At 39.8% G+C, this 15,146-nt stretch overlaps 1 protein-coding gene across 1 annotated transcript in view; it reads left to right on the top strand.

Moving 5' to 3' along the window:
• Positions 1–14,575, top strand: part of KIT (KIT proto-oncogene, receptor tyrosine kinase) — a gene marked incomplete at both ends in the record, with an annotated part of 54,130 nt that extends 39,555 nt beyond the window's left edge. Inside the window, 13 exons of the mRNA XM_080343597.1 lie at positions 28–221; positions 1,354–1,460; positions 1,553–1,679; positions 1,936–2,040; positions 2,128–2,238; positions 3,883–4,033; positions 5,817–5,905; positions 6,252–6,379; positions 9,461–9,583; positions 12,253–12,364; positions 12,462–12,561; positions 13,224–13,329; positions 14,450–14,575. Coding sequence (XP_080199723.1) covers positions 28–221; positions 1,354–1,460; positions 1,553–1,679; positions 1,936–2,040; positions 2,128–2,238; positions 3,883–4,033; positions 5,817–5,905; positions 6,252–6,379; positions 9,461–9,583; positions 12,253–12,364; positions 12,462–12,561; positions 13,224–13,329; positions 14,450–14,575 — 1,579 coding nt within the window. The remainder of the gene's footprint in view (positions 1–27; positions 222–1,353; positions 1,461–1,552; positions 1,680–1,935; positions 2,041–2,127; positions 2,239–3,882; positions 4,034–5,816; positions 5,906–6,251; positions 6,380–9,460; positions 9,584–12,252; positions 12,365–12,461; positions 12,562–13,223; positions 13,330–14,449) is intronic.
• Positions 14,576–15,146: the final 571 nt, after the last annotated feature.

Raw genomic sequence — 15,146 nt, 5'->3', positions numbered from 1 at the left:
CATAACTGTCAGTATTGTTTCTCCCAGGTGTTTTGATTCACCGACAATATCCCCCATGGATGTCAAAGTCAGTTATGCAAACTCATCAGTGCCGTCATTTGAACGAATCCTGGTGGAAAGCACCATTAACGCCAGCATGTTCAGGAGCACCGGCACTGTGTGCTGCGAGGCCTCCAGCAACGGGGACAGGAGCTCTGCTTTCTTCAACTTTGCTATTAAAGGTAACAGCTGGAGCGAACGAGACCATAAAACGTGGGTGCCGTTCAGCTCTTCCCTTTGCAAGGGGATTCATATTTTAAGCGTGTTACCTTTGCCATAAGAAAGTCTATGTGACTGAGCGTATGATAACGTATTACACTGCGTGTTCTGCCTGCCAAAGCATCGCTCTAATTTTTCAATGGGTGTTCCAGTATAATCTTTTTTACAGCTCCAGATCTGAAGGACAGTAGTTAGCTGATTTTCTTCGGTCTCTGCAGCACAGGGGCAAACCATCTACAGCATTACACTGGCTTTCCTCCTCCCTCTCCCTGTTTCTTTTCCTGTATTTTTCTGTTTTTTACTATTTAGGCCATCTTTTTTTCAAGGAAAAATTGCATTTTTAAATGTTTTTACAGTATCTCATGCAAATGTAGTCCTGAACTTGACTGGAGCCTGAGGGCCCTGCTGTTATAAAAGAAATAACAACAATATACTTCAAAAGGGCTTATGAGTTTTGTAGCAGTATTTGTGAGGTGGAAAAAAAGCTCTAGAACATAGATGACTCGCAATGTGTTTATAAATCTGTGCTCTTCTTTGCAAAATCAAATGTTCTGCTGCTTCTTTTTTTCTATGTTACACCGAGCTATAACATATAAACAAATAAGCAAGATTTAGGGCAGATGGGTTTTACTGGAATATTTCTTCACTACTTGGCACAATCTCTACTTGTAAAGGCTGTGCTATAGAGATCATACTGGAGTTGGAGGGTGGAAAAGAGAAGAAATTAGGATTTCAGAAAAAAAGCTGCTTTCTTTAACGTAACTTGACTGAGAATTATCTCAAATTAATTAATTCCATTCAAATTATCTCAAAATAAATGCAAACCCCATGCATTAATTCTTCTTGGTGTCACACCTCCTGAATTGATGAAGCTGAGACTCCCGATGCAACAAACTGGATGGTTTCCGTACTAACTCTGTCCCCCACAGCTCATTCAGAATCACCCATTCTGATGTACCTGAAGCACATCTGGGAAAATCAAAACCCCAAACCATGATTGACAAGGAAGAACAAAGCAAATATTTTCACCTGAATCTTTTTAATACAGTCTTTCTTGTTCAATATTTAAGTAGAATGTTTTCTTTTTCTTTCCAGAACAAATCCGTACCCATACCCTTTTCACCCCTTTACTAATCGCATTTGGAGTCGCTGCAGGACTTATGTGCATCATAGTCATGATCTTGGTGTACATATATTTGCAGGTAAAATCAGAAGCCTCTCTGCCTGAGTTATGAAAGTGTGTGAGCTGCCTGTGTAGGTTTTGGTAGTGACAGCCGTTCTCTTTCCCTTCCAGAAACCCAAATACGAAGTTCAGTGGAAAGTTGTTGAAGAAATAAATGGAAACAACTATGTTTACATAGACCCAACGCAACTTCCTTATGATCACAAGTGGGAATTTCCTAGAAACCGGTTGAGTTTCGGTTAGTTTAGATTTATTTAACTTAATCTGCAAGGTGAAACCTTCAGGTCTCATATGAGACTTTGCTCAAATGCAGCAAGATTTTGTCAAAAAGACGTGCGATAATGCAAATAGGGGTAATTGCTCATACGTACCTTGGGACAAAAAGCAAGCTGGTGTATCTACAATAGCTTCCTTGATATCATAAAATAAATTGTTGAACCCTTCAGGAAGAAGTACTCCAAGTCATTACAGAATACTTTGTTTTGCTTTATTAGGTAAAACCCTTGGTGCTGGAGCTTTTGGAAAAGTTGTTGAAGCCACTGCTTATGGCCTATTTAAATCTGATGCTGCTATGACAGTAGCAGTAAAGATGTTGAAACGTAAGTTGCTGTAATATACCATACAATTTTTTCTCACTTCCTTCTGGTCGATGTGTTACGTACTGAACATTGTGCTTTGCCTTGCAGCAAGTGCCCATTTAACAGAAAGAGAAGCCTTGATGTCAGAACTTAAAGTGCTGAGTTACCTTGGAAACCACATTAATATCGTGAATCTACTTGGAGCCTGCACTATTGGAGGTGGGGTTATCAAGAGATTATTGATTATTTGTGTTCCTTTTTAGTGCCAGAAGGAGGAACCTTGTGAAGAAGAATCCAGTGCTGCTAAGTGTAGAAATCCTACAGATGTTTCTTGCTTAGGCAGGTTGCAGATCATCATGACTATCACCGGTGAATTACTGAATCTAGATTTTAGGCTCATCATAATAGTAGTTATGAGATCGCTGTAGCTGCAGCTAAAAAGGAAAGTTGGTGTTATTCTCTTTCATATGAGCCATTGTGCACTTTCTTGTTGAGACACGACGAAATGTACGGAATAAGGTTTTTCCTCATCCACACTTGTTCACAAATGAGAAAAAATACGTGAACTGGTTTCTTGTTGGTATCCAAGGTGAAGTCAGCAAGCCTGTTTTGTATAGTCTTCCAGCCTTCTGTTTAAGCTGTAAATGTATCTGTTGGGGCACCACTGAAGTTACAAATGCTAAGCAGCAGAAAGTTGAGAAAAATAATTTGCCAAATAAACTACTGCGCAACCCAAATGTTTCACATTTAATATTAACTTAATAAGTTTGTTTTCCTATGTAGTAAAAGCTACAAAACAGCTGAATTGTCAATACAGAGCGATACAGTCCTCTATTTGTAATTTATGTGCATTTTAACAAATATTTGCTTTTTGAATTTTTGCTTCATTTCTCAAGAAAAAGGAGCTTGTAAAAATTCATAGTTTTAGATGGAGGCAATACATTTCTCACTTTCACATTTAATGATTTAAAAATAGGATGAAACATTTTTGTTTAAGCTGTCAACAAAGTAGACTTGCTGGCCTGAGTGCATATCTGTCGCAGGTGAAAAAATGTGGTGTCTGTAAGAAAAGTCCTCCACAAACACTGCTTTTGCTATTACGAAAACTACAATTTTTAACTGAAAAAAAAATGAAATAAACTAGTGAGTGAGGTTAGGGAACAGTGGTACAGAATAACCTTACAGATGAAATAATGTGCAGTGCAATTACATATTCAAGGGCTGTAGCTGGAGTCATTCACTCAGAAAACATATATTTGATCTGTAAACATCCATGCTGGAGATGACTTGATTCTCCTTTCCGATTTCATTTTAATATTCTAAGACCTTGTGCAATGTGGTTTTCTATCGCAGCAGGCTGTTCTGTTTGAATGATTTTTCCTATTATACTGCAGAATATAACACTACATCATTTCCAAAACATTACTGAAGGAGTGTGAAGCTCTACTGTAAACAGAAGTGAATCAAAAGGATTAATGTTTGAAGCATGAATTACTCTAACATTTGGAACAAATAACTTCCTTCAGGAAGTGAGCAAAATCAAACAGATGTGTCTGGCCAGAAACATTATCGCATGAAGAAAGAGAAAAAGACTTATTTGTTTAATTTTTGTACAATGCTATTGAGGTGGGGGGGCTGGAAATTAATTGGGAGCGACACAGCTTTAGCTGGACAATAGTTGCTGATCTGTGAAAGAAAAGATGCTGGGTTACTTTTCTATAACTTTTCAAGTCTAGACAGTGCTAGGCAGTGTTATTTTTAATAGCCCAGCCTGTGTGCTTGGCTGAATGTTGTCTTTATGGTAAGGTTTTCTCCTGTGAAAACAATACTCACTGGCTTTCTAAACCTTATGTACATCTACAGGTCCCACTCTGGTCATTACAGAATATTGCTGCTATGGTGATCTTTTAAATTTTCTGAGACGGAAACGAGATTCATTTATTTGTCCAAAACACGAAGAACACGCAGAAACAGCAGTTTATGAGAACCTTGTACATCAGGCAGAGCATGCGGCGTAAGTATGACCTGCTGAAATGTATTTGTGGTTTTAGAAGATTGGGAAGGAGGAGATATCAAATTTTATTAGGGATAAGAAATGTGAAGAATCCTTTCATGCAGCAGGCTTTGAAGGTTCTTTGCTGTGAAAGGAAACAATTTAATTAAAGAGACGATTTGTACAGTGAGTGGTTTATTCTAACAGAGAGCAATTGATTGTATACACTCACTGTTTTACTTCTTTGTCAAATTTCCTGTAGTTATTTCATGCAACTCCTTGGCTCTAGTCTATGTACGTATTTGTGTTTATCGTTCCTGTTAAACATTGGCAGTGCTCATTTAGCTGCTTGAATGACAATTCCCCCAGTGTTGGAGTGTTAATACTCTGAGCTCTCCTAAGTTCCTGCCTTCAGAAATGACTTCTTGCTGCACACCAGCACCTTACTGTATCAGAGGCAACCTGCCACCGATAGTTTGCTAGATTTTGTGATGACACGACCCATGTCACGACTCTGAAATTGCTCTTGTACTTCTTTTTCAGTTACTTCATCTGTATATTTTTAACCACTCTGTTTTAGATACAAGCCCAGAGCTCTTTCCAAGTACATTTCCAAGCAGATGTCCTGCTCACTTCTTCCTTTTGCAAAGTGAGGGAAACATAACTTAACCAAAACCTAGGGGCTATAACAATAACTGCCCGTTTTTATTTTTAGTCTGTTTATTGCCCCAGGGGGCCCATTACTTTGTGTTGGCAAACACCAAAGAGCAAAGGAGACCCTTAGGAGGTGGTAAAGTCCTTTGTCCCAGCAAGACGTAGTACTGGTGAAGCTGTTTGGCAATATATGGATATCTGGTGATGCCCAGGGAGATTGGGACCACCGAGGTGATGAGCACTAATCTGTGATTTGCCATTGGAGCTGTGCCCTCTTTTCAGTGCAGGAATCTTGCTGCTGGAGCACATTTTGTAAATGGAGGCTTTAGCAGTGGAGTATTTACCAAATTCTCATATTAGTATTTACTGTAAGGTTGCAGCTGCTAAATGTGTCAGATGTCTTTGTGGTGGTGACTGAAGCTATTGGTGATCTCATTGCTACTTTCCGTGTTAGCTCTGTGGCTGCATTTATTGTTCATAAACTAAACAGATATTTCAGGCTAAGGAAGGGCTGTGTATATGAGTTCTAATGGCAATGAAGTGAAAAACATGAAAGTGCATCCACCATTCCTAAAGGTGCCTGACTGTATATTTATAAACCATATAGTATGAAAATCTGTACATTTGAATTATATATAGCAATAAAAAAACTTTAAAAACGTAGCAGATGGCTGTCCCAAGCCTCGGCTGATTCTTTGAAATACATACAAATCCCCTTTAGAACTTGGGAATCTCTGAATTTAACATTTTTTTACCATTTGTCTTCTGCATTTCATTTGCCACTTGAGTTGCTGAAATATTCTGGTAGAAGTTGGCCTAAGCAGAAGGAGGAAGCACTAGCAGATCCTGTGAAACATCTGGATGTTAATTTATAGAGAGTGAAGTCTGTATAAACAATATACATATAGAGGTTTTGTTTGCTCACCTGAGCAAACTCCAAACTTTGTGATGTATCACTAGCTGTACTGACAAACTTCTCTTTCTGTACAGGCCTTTCCTCATCTTTTTTACACACCTATAAGTTTCCAACCTACTGATAATTTGTAAAGCTTTACATTCAGAAGGCTGGCATAACTTGGGCTTTTTCTTTGAACGGCTTTTGAGACCTTTTTCACTAAACTATATTTCATTTCATCTGCTGTCTCTACAGTGACGTTGCCAATGAGTACATGGACATGAAACCAGGAGTGTCATGTGCAGTCCCACCAAAAGCTGATAAAAAACGACCAGCAAAGTCTGGTGAGTGCAATGACAATGGCAATGTTTGCTGGTGGGAGTGCAGAGAGAGGGGCTTCCTGAATTTTTTCAGTTTTATCATACTTTTTTCTCATGGATGGGAACAATTAAAACTCAGTAGTTGATACGAGAAGGCTTGACAAAGAACAGTATGCTAAATTAAGGTGTCTTGTATTTCTCCGCACTTAAGTGGAGTATCAGGATTAATTTTTGCTTTTTGGCAATGAGCTGTTTATGTGACTCCAGTCTGGTACTTATTCAGATCATTATTCCTGGTTAACATTAAGACAACTCTGTTTCTAAATGAATACACTTTCTCCACTTTAAAACTGTTGTTTATATTGCATAGGATCCTACACCGATCAGGATGTTACCCTCTCTATGTTGGAAGATGATGAACTTGCTCTAGATGTTGAAGATCTACTAAGCTTTTCTTACCAGGTGGCAAAGGGCATGAGCTTCCTTGCCTCCAAAAATGTAAGTTAAGAATTTTTCAGAGCTGGAAAGAATCAGATTTCTGATTTCCTTTAGCATCACTTCCAGTGTTTTAATGTGATCCACATGTTTAAATGATGAATATTTTTGTGTTCTTTTCAACTAGCACTGCAAACTCTTATGCTCCTTCTTGTATCTGAAGCATTGGCTAGTGTTGGAGTTCCATACTGTGCTCATTGGCCAAAAGTGGTGTTGTATATCCCATAAAACAGAATATAGGGTGTACAGTAGTCAAGGTGAAGCAGTGCTGTTGCCTACCCACAGTTCAGCATGGTAGAATCTGTGGCCTTGCTCATGAACAGAAACTAGTCACAGAAATGTCAAGAGAAGAGAAAGAGGAGAGGAACTGCAGCAAAGTATGTTTGTGGCGCCCCAAGGCTCCACTGATGAATGATGTCATGTGTTGGGAGATGGCAGGTACAGCTGCCTCTCTTGGGTAGTGCCTCTTACAGGTTTGATCTTCAGCCCTTCTTTTGTTTCTTGGAGCATCCAAGTAGTTTCATGAGAGCTCCTAATGGCTTTAAAGGCACTGAAACCCGTAGGAACCCTGAGGAGTTATTTCTTCGGGCTTCTCTGGCATATAGCGATTAAGTGGAATTCATGAAAGGAGTAGAAACTGAACATGTGGATCCCTACAAACACAACTAAATCTGGAGAGTATAAGATTTATTCTCTGTGGCACTGCTGGAGAGTTTACGAACTGAAGAACACTATGAAGACAGTTGAAAAGCTATGTATTTGCATGAGTTTTAAACAACGCTGCACTTGCTACTTCTCTCATACAGAATATTGCCTTAGACAGAGGAGCTGTCACGTTGTGTGCATTATTATCATTATGGCTTAATGTACAGGATATATCCTGTTTTTTCTGAAAAGATAAAATCAGCCTAGAGACCCACAAATTATATTTGTTGGCTACCCTGAGCATAACAGACAGTTCTCTGGGTTTCATAGGAGAGGTATTGCAAAACTGAAAGGGATGTATATGGAATAGGAGTCTTAAGCACAGCATAATTATAATCTTTCAATGGATGTTCTTACATTTTTATTGGAAAAATGTGATTTAACATGTAAACGTTGTAACTAACATAGACACCGGATAGTACAGGTGCACCTTGGATAAAACCCAAAACTAAATTTATACAATTTATGGAAAATAAGGTAATCCTGAGATCCTGTGTTAGTAGTGGGAAATGTCTCTCTAATTCTGCTCCAAAGGAAGTCCGCGGTAATATTTGCTCTTGCACTTCTTTTTTTTACCCTGCTGTTCCTCCTTCCAAACCCTTTAGTTTATTTTTCATCTGTCAACTTCAAAATAAGCCTGAAAGGCAAACACATTATATTACAGATTTTAATGATTTTCACTGGACTCTTGCATCCTTCGCTACTCAGGACATTCAGTGCTTTGCACACATATTCTTTATTTCTTCTTATTTTCCTGTAGAACAGCACTAGGATTCTCTAAGCATCATTCCTGGTGACTGTTTTCTTTATAGTCTTTCCATTGATACAAACAGACACCACGGCATTGAGTAGCAAAGGCAATAGTGAATATAACGCCCTCTCACCATGATGTTGGGAAGTAATGTTCAGTATTGCTTTAGCGAGTGCAAAGTCAACGGCTTTATCACAGAATTATGTTGCACTACACTAACACATAACTGTGCCTGGTCCTCTTTGGTCATAGTGTACATACACACTCTTAACTCTAGCTAGTAAATGCACAGTAGTGTGGGCCGATAGATAAGATGCTTCTCCACACATACCAGCAGTGCAGAAGACCCAGCTGCTCTTCTGCAACTTCTGTGTCAAGGCTCAGAGGCATAAAAGTGCCTCTATGCAGGAGCTGGGATAGGAGCCTCCCCTGCGGGGATAATTCCCTTATTAAGCATGTGGTGCCTTAATCACAAGACAGGGCTTCCTCCAATGGACAAAGTCTTTAATTCACTGCAAACTGTATTGCTTCTGAAGGAGCAAGGCAAAGACATGCTGGATGCTTGGCCATTCCCTTACTGCTTCAGTGCAGTTACACTCTCAGCTTTACATAGGCAAAATGAAGAATATGTTGGACTGGGATGTGAATGAGAGTCCCCTGAGACAGTAATTGTCATTAAAAATAGTTCCTGGTGTAAGCATGCAGAAGGGACAGAGATTAAGTTGCTTATGCAACCTGCAGCCATGTTCTTTTAGGCAGCTGTGGCCTGCATACTGCATACTATCAGTAAAGCAGGAGCTTAACACTCTCCTTTCCAGATGGAAAAAAATATTATTTTGTTAGAAAACTGCCTCTGTTCTATAACAAAGGCACATGGGCTCAACAGTTGCATGCAAAGAAAAGCGACTGCTGGAAAACTCAGACACCCATCTGTAGCTGCAGTTACAGATGTGCACACTTCTCCATTTTGAAAACTGGGATATAAGCTGGCTGGGTCACTGAACATGTGACTGTTCATTGAAAGATACTGGCATGTGAAAATTCACAGTATTGTCAAATCCTTAGGTCTGCTTATAAAGCTCTCCTAGGTACTTAATAATTCAGGTCTTCCAGAGGAGTATTTCTGAAATGGGATTTGGTTTCCGGACTTGTGTGCTTTGAAGTTTAACCATAATTTTCCCTATTTTCAGCTTTTCAGTACTTTTTCCTTAACCATAATTGTTATTTAATAGAAGACTGGAATTATTTTAGAAACAAACCACATTTCTCCCTTATTTTTCCTGTGCTAGGAAACAAGCCAGTGATTTTTTTGATAAAAAGTCAGAGAAAAAGTACATTGAACTTCAGCTTCAAACATGAAACACTAGAAAATTCAACGTGACTGCAAGTGGTTTTTTATAAAATAAATGCAAAGACAACCTTAACCATGTGGATCAATGTCATAAGAGTAGAGATACTACACTGGAATGTTTAATCATCTGAGTAAGCTCATTAACACATGGCTTCATTATGACTTTCAGCTTGCCATAAAATGCATAATGCACTAAGTTATATAGCTAAATAAACATGTAACCAAGCAACAGCCTCTTAAGGATATTATAACATAGCTTTGTTTGTTTGTTATTTAGTGCATTCATAGGGATCTGGCTGCAAGAAATATTCTTCTAACTCATGGTCGAATAACAAAAATCTGTGACTTTGGCCTGGCAAGAGATATAAGGAATGACTCAAATTATGTGGTCAAAGGAAACGTAAGTATATATGTTACTTTATCCACCTCTTTAGAGTTACAGGAGTTCCTATTGTCTTGACTTGCAAAGTAAAGTCTTTCTTAAGTGGAAATCTAGATTTCCCAGTTCTGATATAATACATAGCCATACTGGTCAGGAATGTTAGGAGAGACATAGATGCGTGTGCTGACAAAACCCTTGGTACATGTTATACTGGAAAAAAAGTGCTGGTGTCTAAGTGTATGTTGTACTGGAGGAGATTGTTTTGCTGTACCAGTGTAATGTCCAGTCTTTCTGTTATATCTGAATATACTAAAAGCTACAGCTCTGTGAGTAATTGCAAGTTTTGCCATTGGAATATTCTGGTAGCCCAATCCTAAATATAATTATTTTGAAACTTTTTCTCTGGGCATTGCTATATTTGTCCATTACTGAAATAGTTTATTTTTAAAATATCTAAATAATCAGGGCTTTGCATCCCGTTCTTCGCTATAAAGCATCACTCAGACAAAACAAACTGAATTCTGATGTGTGAATTTATTGATTACAGCATAGTGGGAGACAAAAAAGCCTTGGTTTTATCTGATGCCATATACAGATTTTAACTTCATGTGTGTAACATACAACTTTGGCTTGCATCTGTAATTAAAACAAGGCTGGAACAAGACAGTATATTTCGATGAGAAAGTTTAAAACCTCCCATGTAGAAGAGTACACTGGTGTGTACTAGGCATCTCCAGAGGTACAATAACACTTTGAAGTGATGCAGATTACCTTGGCAGTACTTGAAGTGCCCTTGAAAGTGCTAGTGCAGTGAAAGGAGCTCTACTACAAAAGAAAATTGGGTCTGTCTGTGATTAAGTTTGAGAGATGTGTTATGAAGTGCTTTTGCTTCTCAAACTGATTTTCAGTGCCTGGATTAATGTTGTAAGTCTGCATCAGATACGTGCAGCCATCCACTGCCTTCTGAGTATGCAGGTTTTCACTGGTACCATTTTTCAAAGGAGAGAAGATCCAGGTTGGCCAAGGCAGCTCTCCTCCCCAGCCCCACTGGGTGCTCCAGCGGCTGGTCATTAGTGAGGGACATGACAACACACAAACTGAAGGTTGCCCATCCAGGCAATCCAACACCTGAGCATCTCTCACCCCAGTGGTTTGCCGTGCTCAGTTAACCTGTCGGTCCATGGCACCTCAGGTGTCTGAGATATCTCTGCTGCTTTGCTGTCACACAGTGGTCCCTGATGTCCCAGATACCTACAGCATCCCTATTTTAGGCTACAGGAGAGATGGGTTTATTTGTTGTCTTCTAAAACAATGTTGGTACCAGCCACTGAGTGCCTAGAAGTTGAGGTTAGGGAACAACAGGAGCAGAAATTATTGAGGAATGGCTGTCCTGGCAAAATATTGAATGGCGTTTAGTGTAAGAAAGCTGCTTTCAGGGTCAAGTCAGCTCAGGAGCTGCTTGATCAGTCAAGGCTCCTGGGAGTGGGAAGTGGAGGCCAGCAGCTTAGAAGGGAATTGCATTCTGTGATTCTGTGAAGGGAAGTGGGCAATAAGTAATTACGTTTTACATGTCTAGGCTACCCTTTAAGTTTCCTGAGTTGCCCGAGAACAGGATTTTATGTAGCCTGGAAGGGTCAGAGTAGGATAGGCTGCAGCTGCCTGGGGAGAGAGGAAGCAGTGGCTGCAGGAGGCGTCTGGTTGCATCTGGCCTGATCTTAAAGGAGATGAGGAGTGCTGGGGCATCGCTGGCTGTGGATGCTGCTGGGAGGCAGCACTGCTGACAGCAGCTGGGGGCTCAGCCAAGAAGAGAGTTTGCTGTCTGCGATGTTCAGGAAATAAACAACTTGGGTTGTCTCTCTGGTGAGCCAGCCCATGGCAAGTGCTGCCTTTCCTCCCCCTTTCCATTTACCTCCTTTTCTGTTTCTTCTTCTTTCCTTACAAGACATCAAGGCTTTTCTTAGTTGAAATATATCTTTGGACCCATCATTGCAAGACCACTTAAAAGGAAGGGGTCTGGTTTCTCCCACAGCAGGACAAATGCGAAGGACAGGATTCTGACTAGCTCCTATAGTCAGACAAGGAAAGGGCAAAGCAGGGAGAGGAAGGCGGAAGCAAATCCAAAGGCTTTCTGTTAGTTAGCATGCCACACAAACTTATGAAAAATGTCAATATATATTTCTTTTGTGTAAATTTTCTTCTTTTTTTTTTTTTTTTTTCCCCTGGTACACTGAGGAGCTAAAGCAGATGTCTTAACTGGTGATTAAAGCCTTAAAGCATCTTGACTATAGGAATCACATCTGTGTTCCTATGGTAGGCAATCCATGGAATAAGACTTGCATGTTTGCATAACAGACCATGCCATGATTTTATATATTATTTGCTCTGGATTCTTGCAGTCCCTTATAAGTAAGACAGAAGGAATCACACAGTATACAGAAAATAAGAGTGCAAGGAACTGCACAAGTTTGGCAGACCCACTAAAAGATAGATCAATAACCACACAGCACTTGAAGACTCTAAAATGCTGAGATTTCCATTTTTTGGTTGGATACTTCTATTTCTTGATATAGCAAGTATTTGAAGCATGTAAGAAGTAGAAAAGGTTGATTTTATCTTGTAAATTTTATCTTGTAAATTTTGTGTGCCATATGTCCATTGTCTTAATTTATTCCCTTTTCCCTGGAAAGGCTCGTCTTCCTGTGAAGTGGATGGCACCTGAAAGTATTTTCAATTGTGTCTACACCTTTGAGAGTGATGTCTGGTCTTACGGGATATTGCTTTGGGAGCTCTTTTCTTTAGGTAAGCTCCTTCAAGACCTGTACTTCAGGTGACTTCCGTTTCATCTTGGTTTTACCACACATGCAGAAATCACATTGCTCCTGTGCTCTCTCAACAGGAAGCAGCCCATATCCAGGGATGCCTGTGGACTCCAAGTTCTATAAAATGATCAAGGAGGGATACAGAATGTTCAGCCCTGAGTGTGCACCACCTGAAATGTAAGCGAGCACCTAGCACCGCTAATCACCAAACATCAGCAATAATGCAAAGGAAGAGAAGCTTCCATTATTGTGTTAAGACTCGTTGCACTGCCCTATTGTCTTTTTTTTTACTTTTTCAAGTTCTTTTAACTTTTCAAGTAATTCATGTTAATCTAACTAGCAGAATACATGCCTGTGTTGTTACGAGCAATGAAATGCACTCATGCCATGTGCCATCTGATTACTTTGTCATGACATCTGCTCTGTGTCAATAAATTATTGACAGGTCACAGAACGTAATTAAACATTTTTAATTCAGGTCAAGCAGTCAGTGAGATTTATCACCAGACTCTACAGCACCTGCATTTGTGCTGTACATCCTGACAGCAGGAGGACCGGCTACTGATCTTCTTTAGGAGCCATCCCTGGTTCCCTGTTTTGTAAATGGATCAACACTTAGCAAGCTGTCAAGGAAAACTGCCCCCGGAGACTCCCATTAGTATTGAGTCCTTTGTTGTCACAAGCACAGGTGTTACCAGCACTCTTTCTATTCTTAAAAGTCATTTAAAGAAGGTAAACTGTGAGACTGGGTCACACTTTTCTGTGAAATAATAATGGAAGTGAGATGAGAATTCTCAGGATTTTCTCTTCAGCAGTACTTAATTTTAGTATCTTTGCAGGTATGACATAATGAAGAGTTGCTGGGATGCTGATCCTTTGCAGAGACCCACATTTAAACAAATCGTACAGCTGATAGAGCAGCAGCTTTCTGATAATGCCCCTCGGGTAAGTTATGGATCATCATATTTTTGGAGTCAAAGCAGTTTCAAGCAAGACGTTAGACTAGAGCTATGTGGAGCAAAGAGCCTGGTAGCTTCATTAATTTTCCATTATTAATTATGTAGCTTTGCATTGTAAGTTTGGGTGGTAGGAAGGATGCCTGGGCTACCTGCTTCTGCTTTGTTGTGCCATTAGACAGTAACTGTCCAAGCCCATGACTGAAACAGATACCAGCTGGAGAAGACTCTGGATGGTTGATGTTTCTCACTCAAAATAGACCTAGCAGTGGTACAGTATAAATTCATCTTATCTTAAACTATGAAAAATTCTATTCTAATAGGAAAAAGCTGAGAAGTGAAGTATATTTAGCTTTTATTAGAAGAGCTTTCTGGATGAAGGGGTTAAGCTTTTGGTGCCCTTCTGCCTCTTCTCACTTGCTTCCTCTAGCAATATTTATATAACTTCAGAGGTATGTCATGGCAAATGATATTCACTGCTCTTTTGACCAAAGCTTTTTCTCAAAGAGTAACTGGACAAAACAGTCCAAAGAAAAAGTGCAGGCACATCAGAGACTTGGATTTTCTCCTGCAATAACATAGTGTGTTATTGGGGTTTAAAAACGTTTAAAACCTGGTTTAAAAATAAAGCTTCCTTTTACCTTCTGGATGCCTTGTTTGGGCACTGAGTAGATGGCTTCCTGGTGGTTTGAGAAAAAAGCAAACTAAAAGCTGCTGGCATTTGATTGCATCCTGTAGTGTATTTTGGCAGGTGCAGGCATTACTAAAACAAAAGCAAGAATGCAAAGGAAATATTAGTGAGGCTTCTGGGGGAGTTTGTTAATAATCTGAGCTGTGTTTTTTCAAGCTCAGTTGAAATTTGGTGTGCAGTTGGAAGCTGAGGTGTTCTTAATAACTGAGTTTGAGATCCTTGACTCTTTTTTTAAAAAGAGGAGTTAAGCCCAAGACCCTTTGAATGTCTTTAGATTTGCAAAGAAACACCTGAGCTGGTCTGTGCCATGCTGGTGTGTAGGACCCAGTGGGAAAAGGCTGGGAAAGGAGAGCTCTCCGACTAGGTGTGCTGGGAGCGGTCTGCACAGCTTTGATGTGCTGGTCTTTGGCTTCTGCAGGTTTATGCGAACTTTTCAACTCCACCTTCCAGTCAAGGAAACGCTCCAGATCACTCAGTGAGGATTAACTCGGTGGGTAGCAGTGCTTCATCTACTCAGCCTCTCCTGGTACATGAAGATGTTTGAGTGGCATTTGGAAGAAGAGGACCCCAGATGTTGCTAGCTGTTTGTATTGTGCAGGGGGTGAGAGAGGGACGACTTCAATAATTTCTCTTACTTTTACTCACTACTACCACTATGTAGCTGAAATGTTGTTGTAATGCTGTCCTTTATCACACACTGTTACACATAAACTTAATCTGCTGAGCACGGTTACAGGCATCATTGCAATGTTAACTGAAGCTGTATATATTTTGCTGTATTGTGTGTATTTGCAGTAGAGAGCCAGATCGGAAGGAAAAAAAAAAAACAACACAAAACAACCAACAAAAATATCCTGAGCCAGGGTGTAGAGTGAGATGACTACAGATCAAACCAAATCTGCAGTGATTCTTCTCTGGATCTGTGCTTGGAAACCATACAGTCATTTTCTAGTTAATCTTGTTTTGCTGAATTTAAGAAATAAATTAATATGAAGACAATAGATTTTGTAAACCCCTTTCTATCTCCTGCCAAGCCTTAGAAGCTTTCCCAGGCAGGCATTGTAGATTGGAGACCAGGAAGGGTGCTGGGTGTACCTGGGCAAGAGAGGTGAGGG

Source organism: Nesoenas mayeri, assembly GCF_963082525.1.
Source record: "Nesoenas mayeri genome assembly, chromosome: 4".
Taxonomy (NCBI): domain Eukaryota; kingdom Metazoa; phylum Chordata; class Aves; order Columbiformes; family Columbidae; genus Nesoenas; species Nesoenas mayeri.
This window is presented reverse-complemented; position numbering and strand designations above follow the sequence as displayed.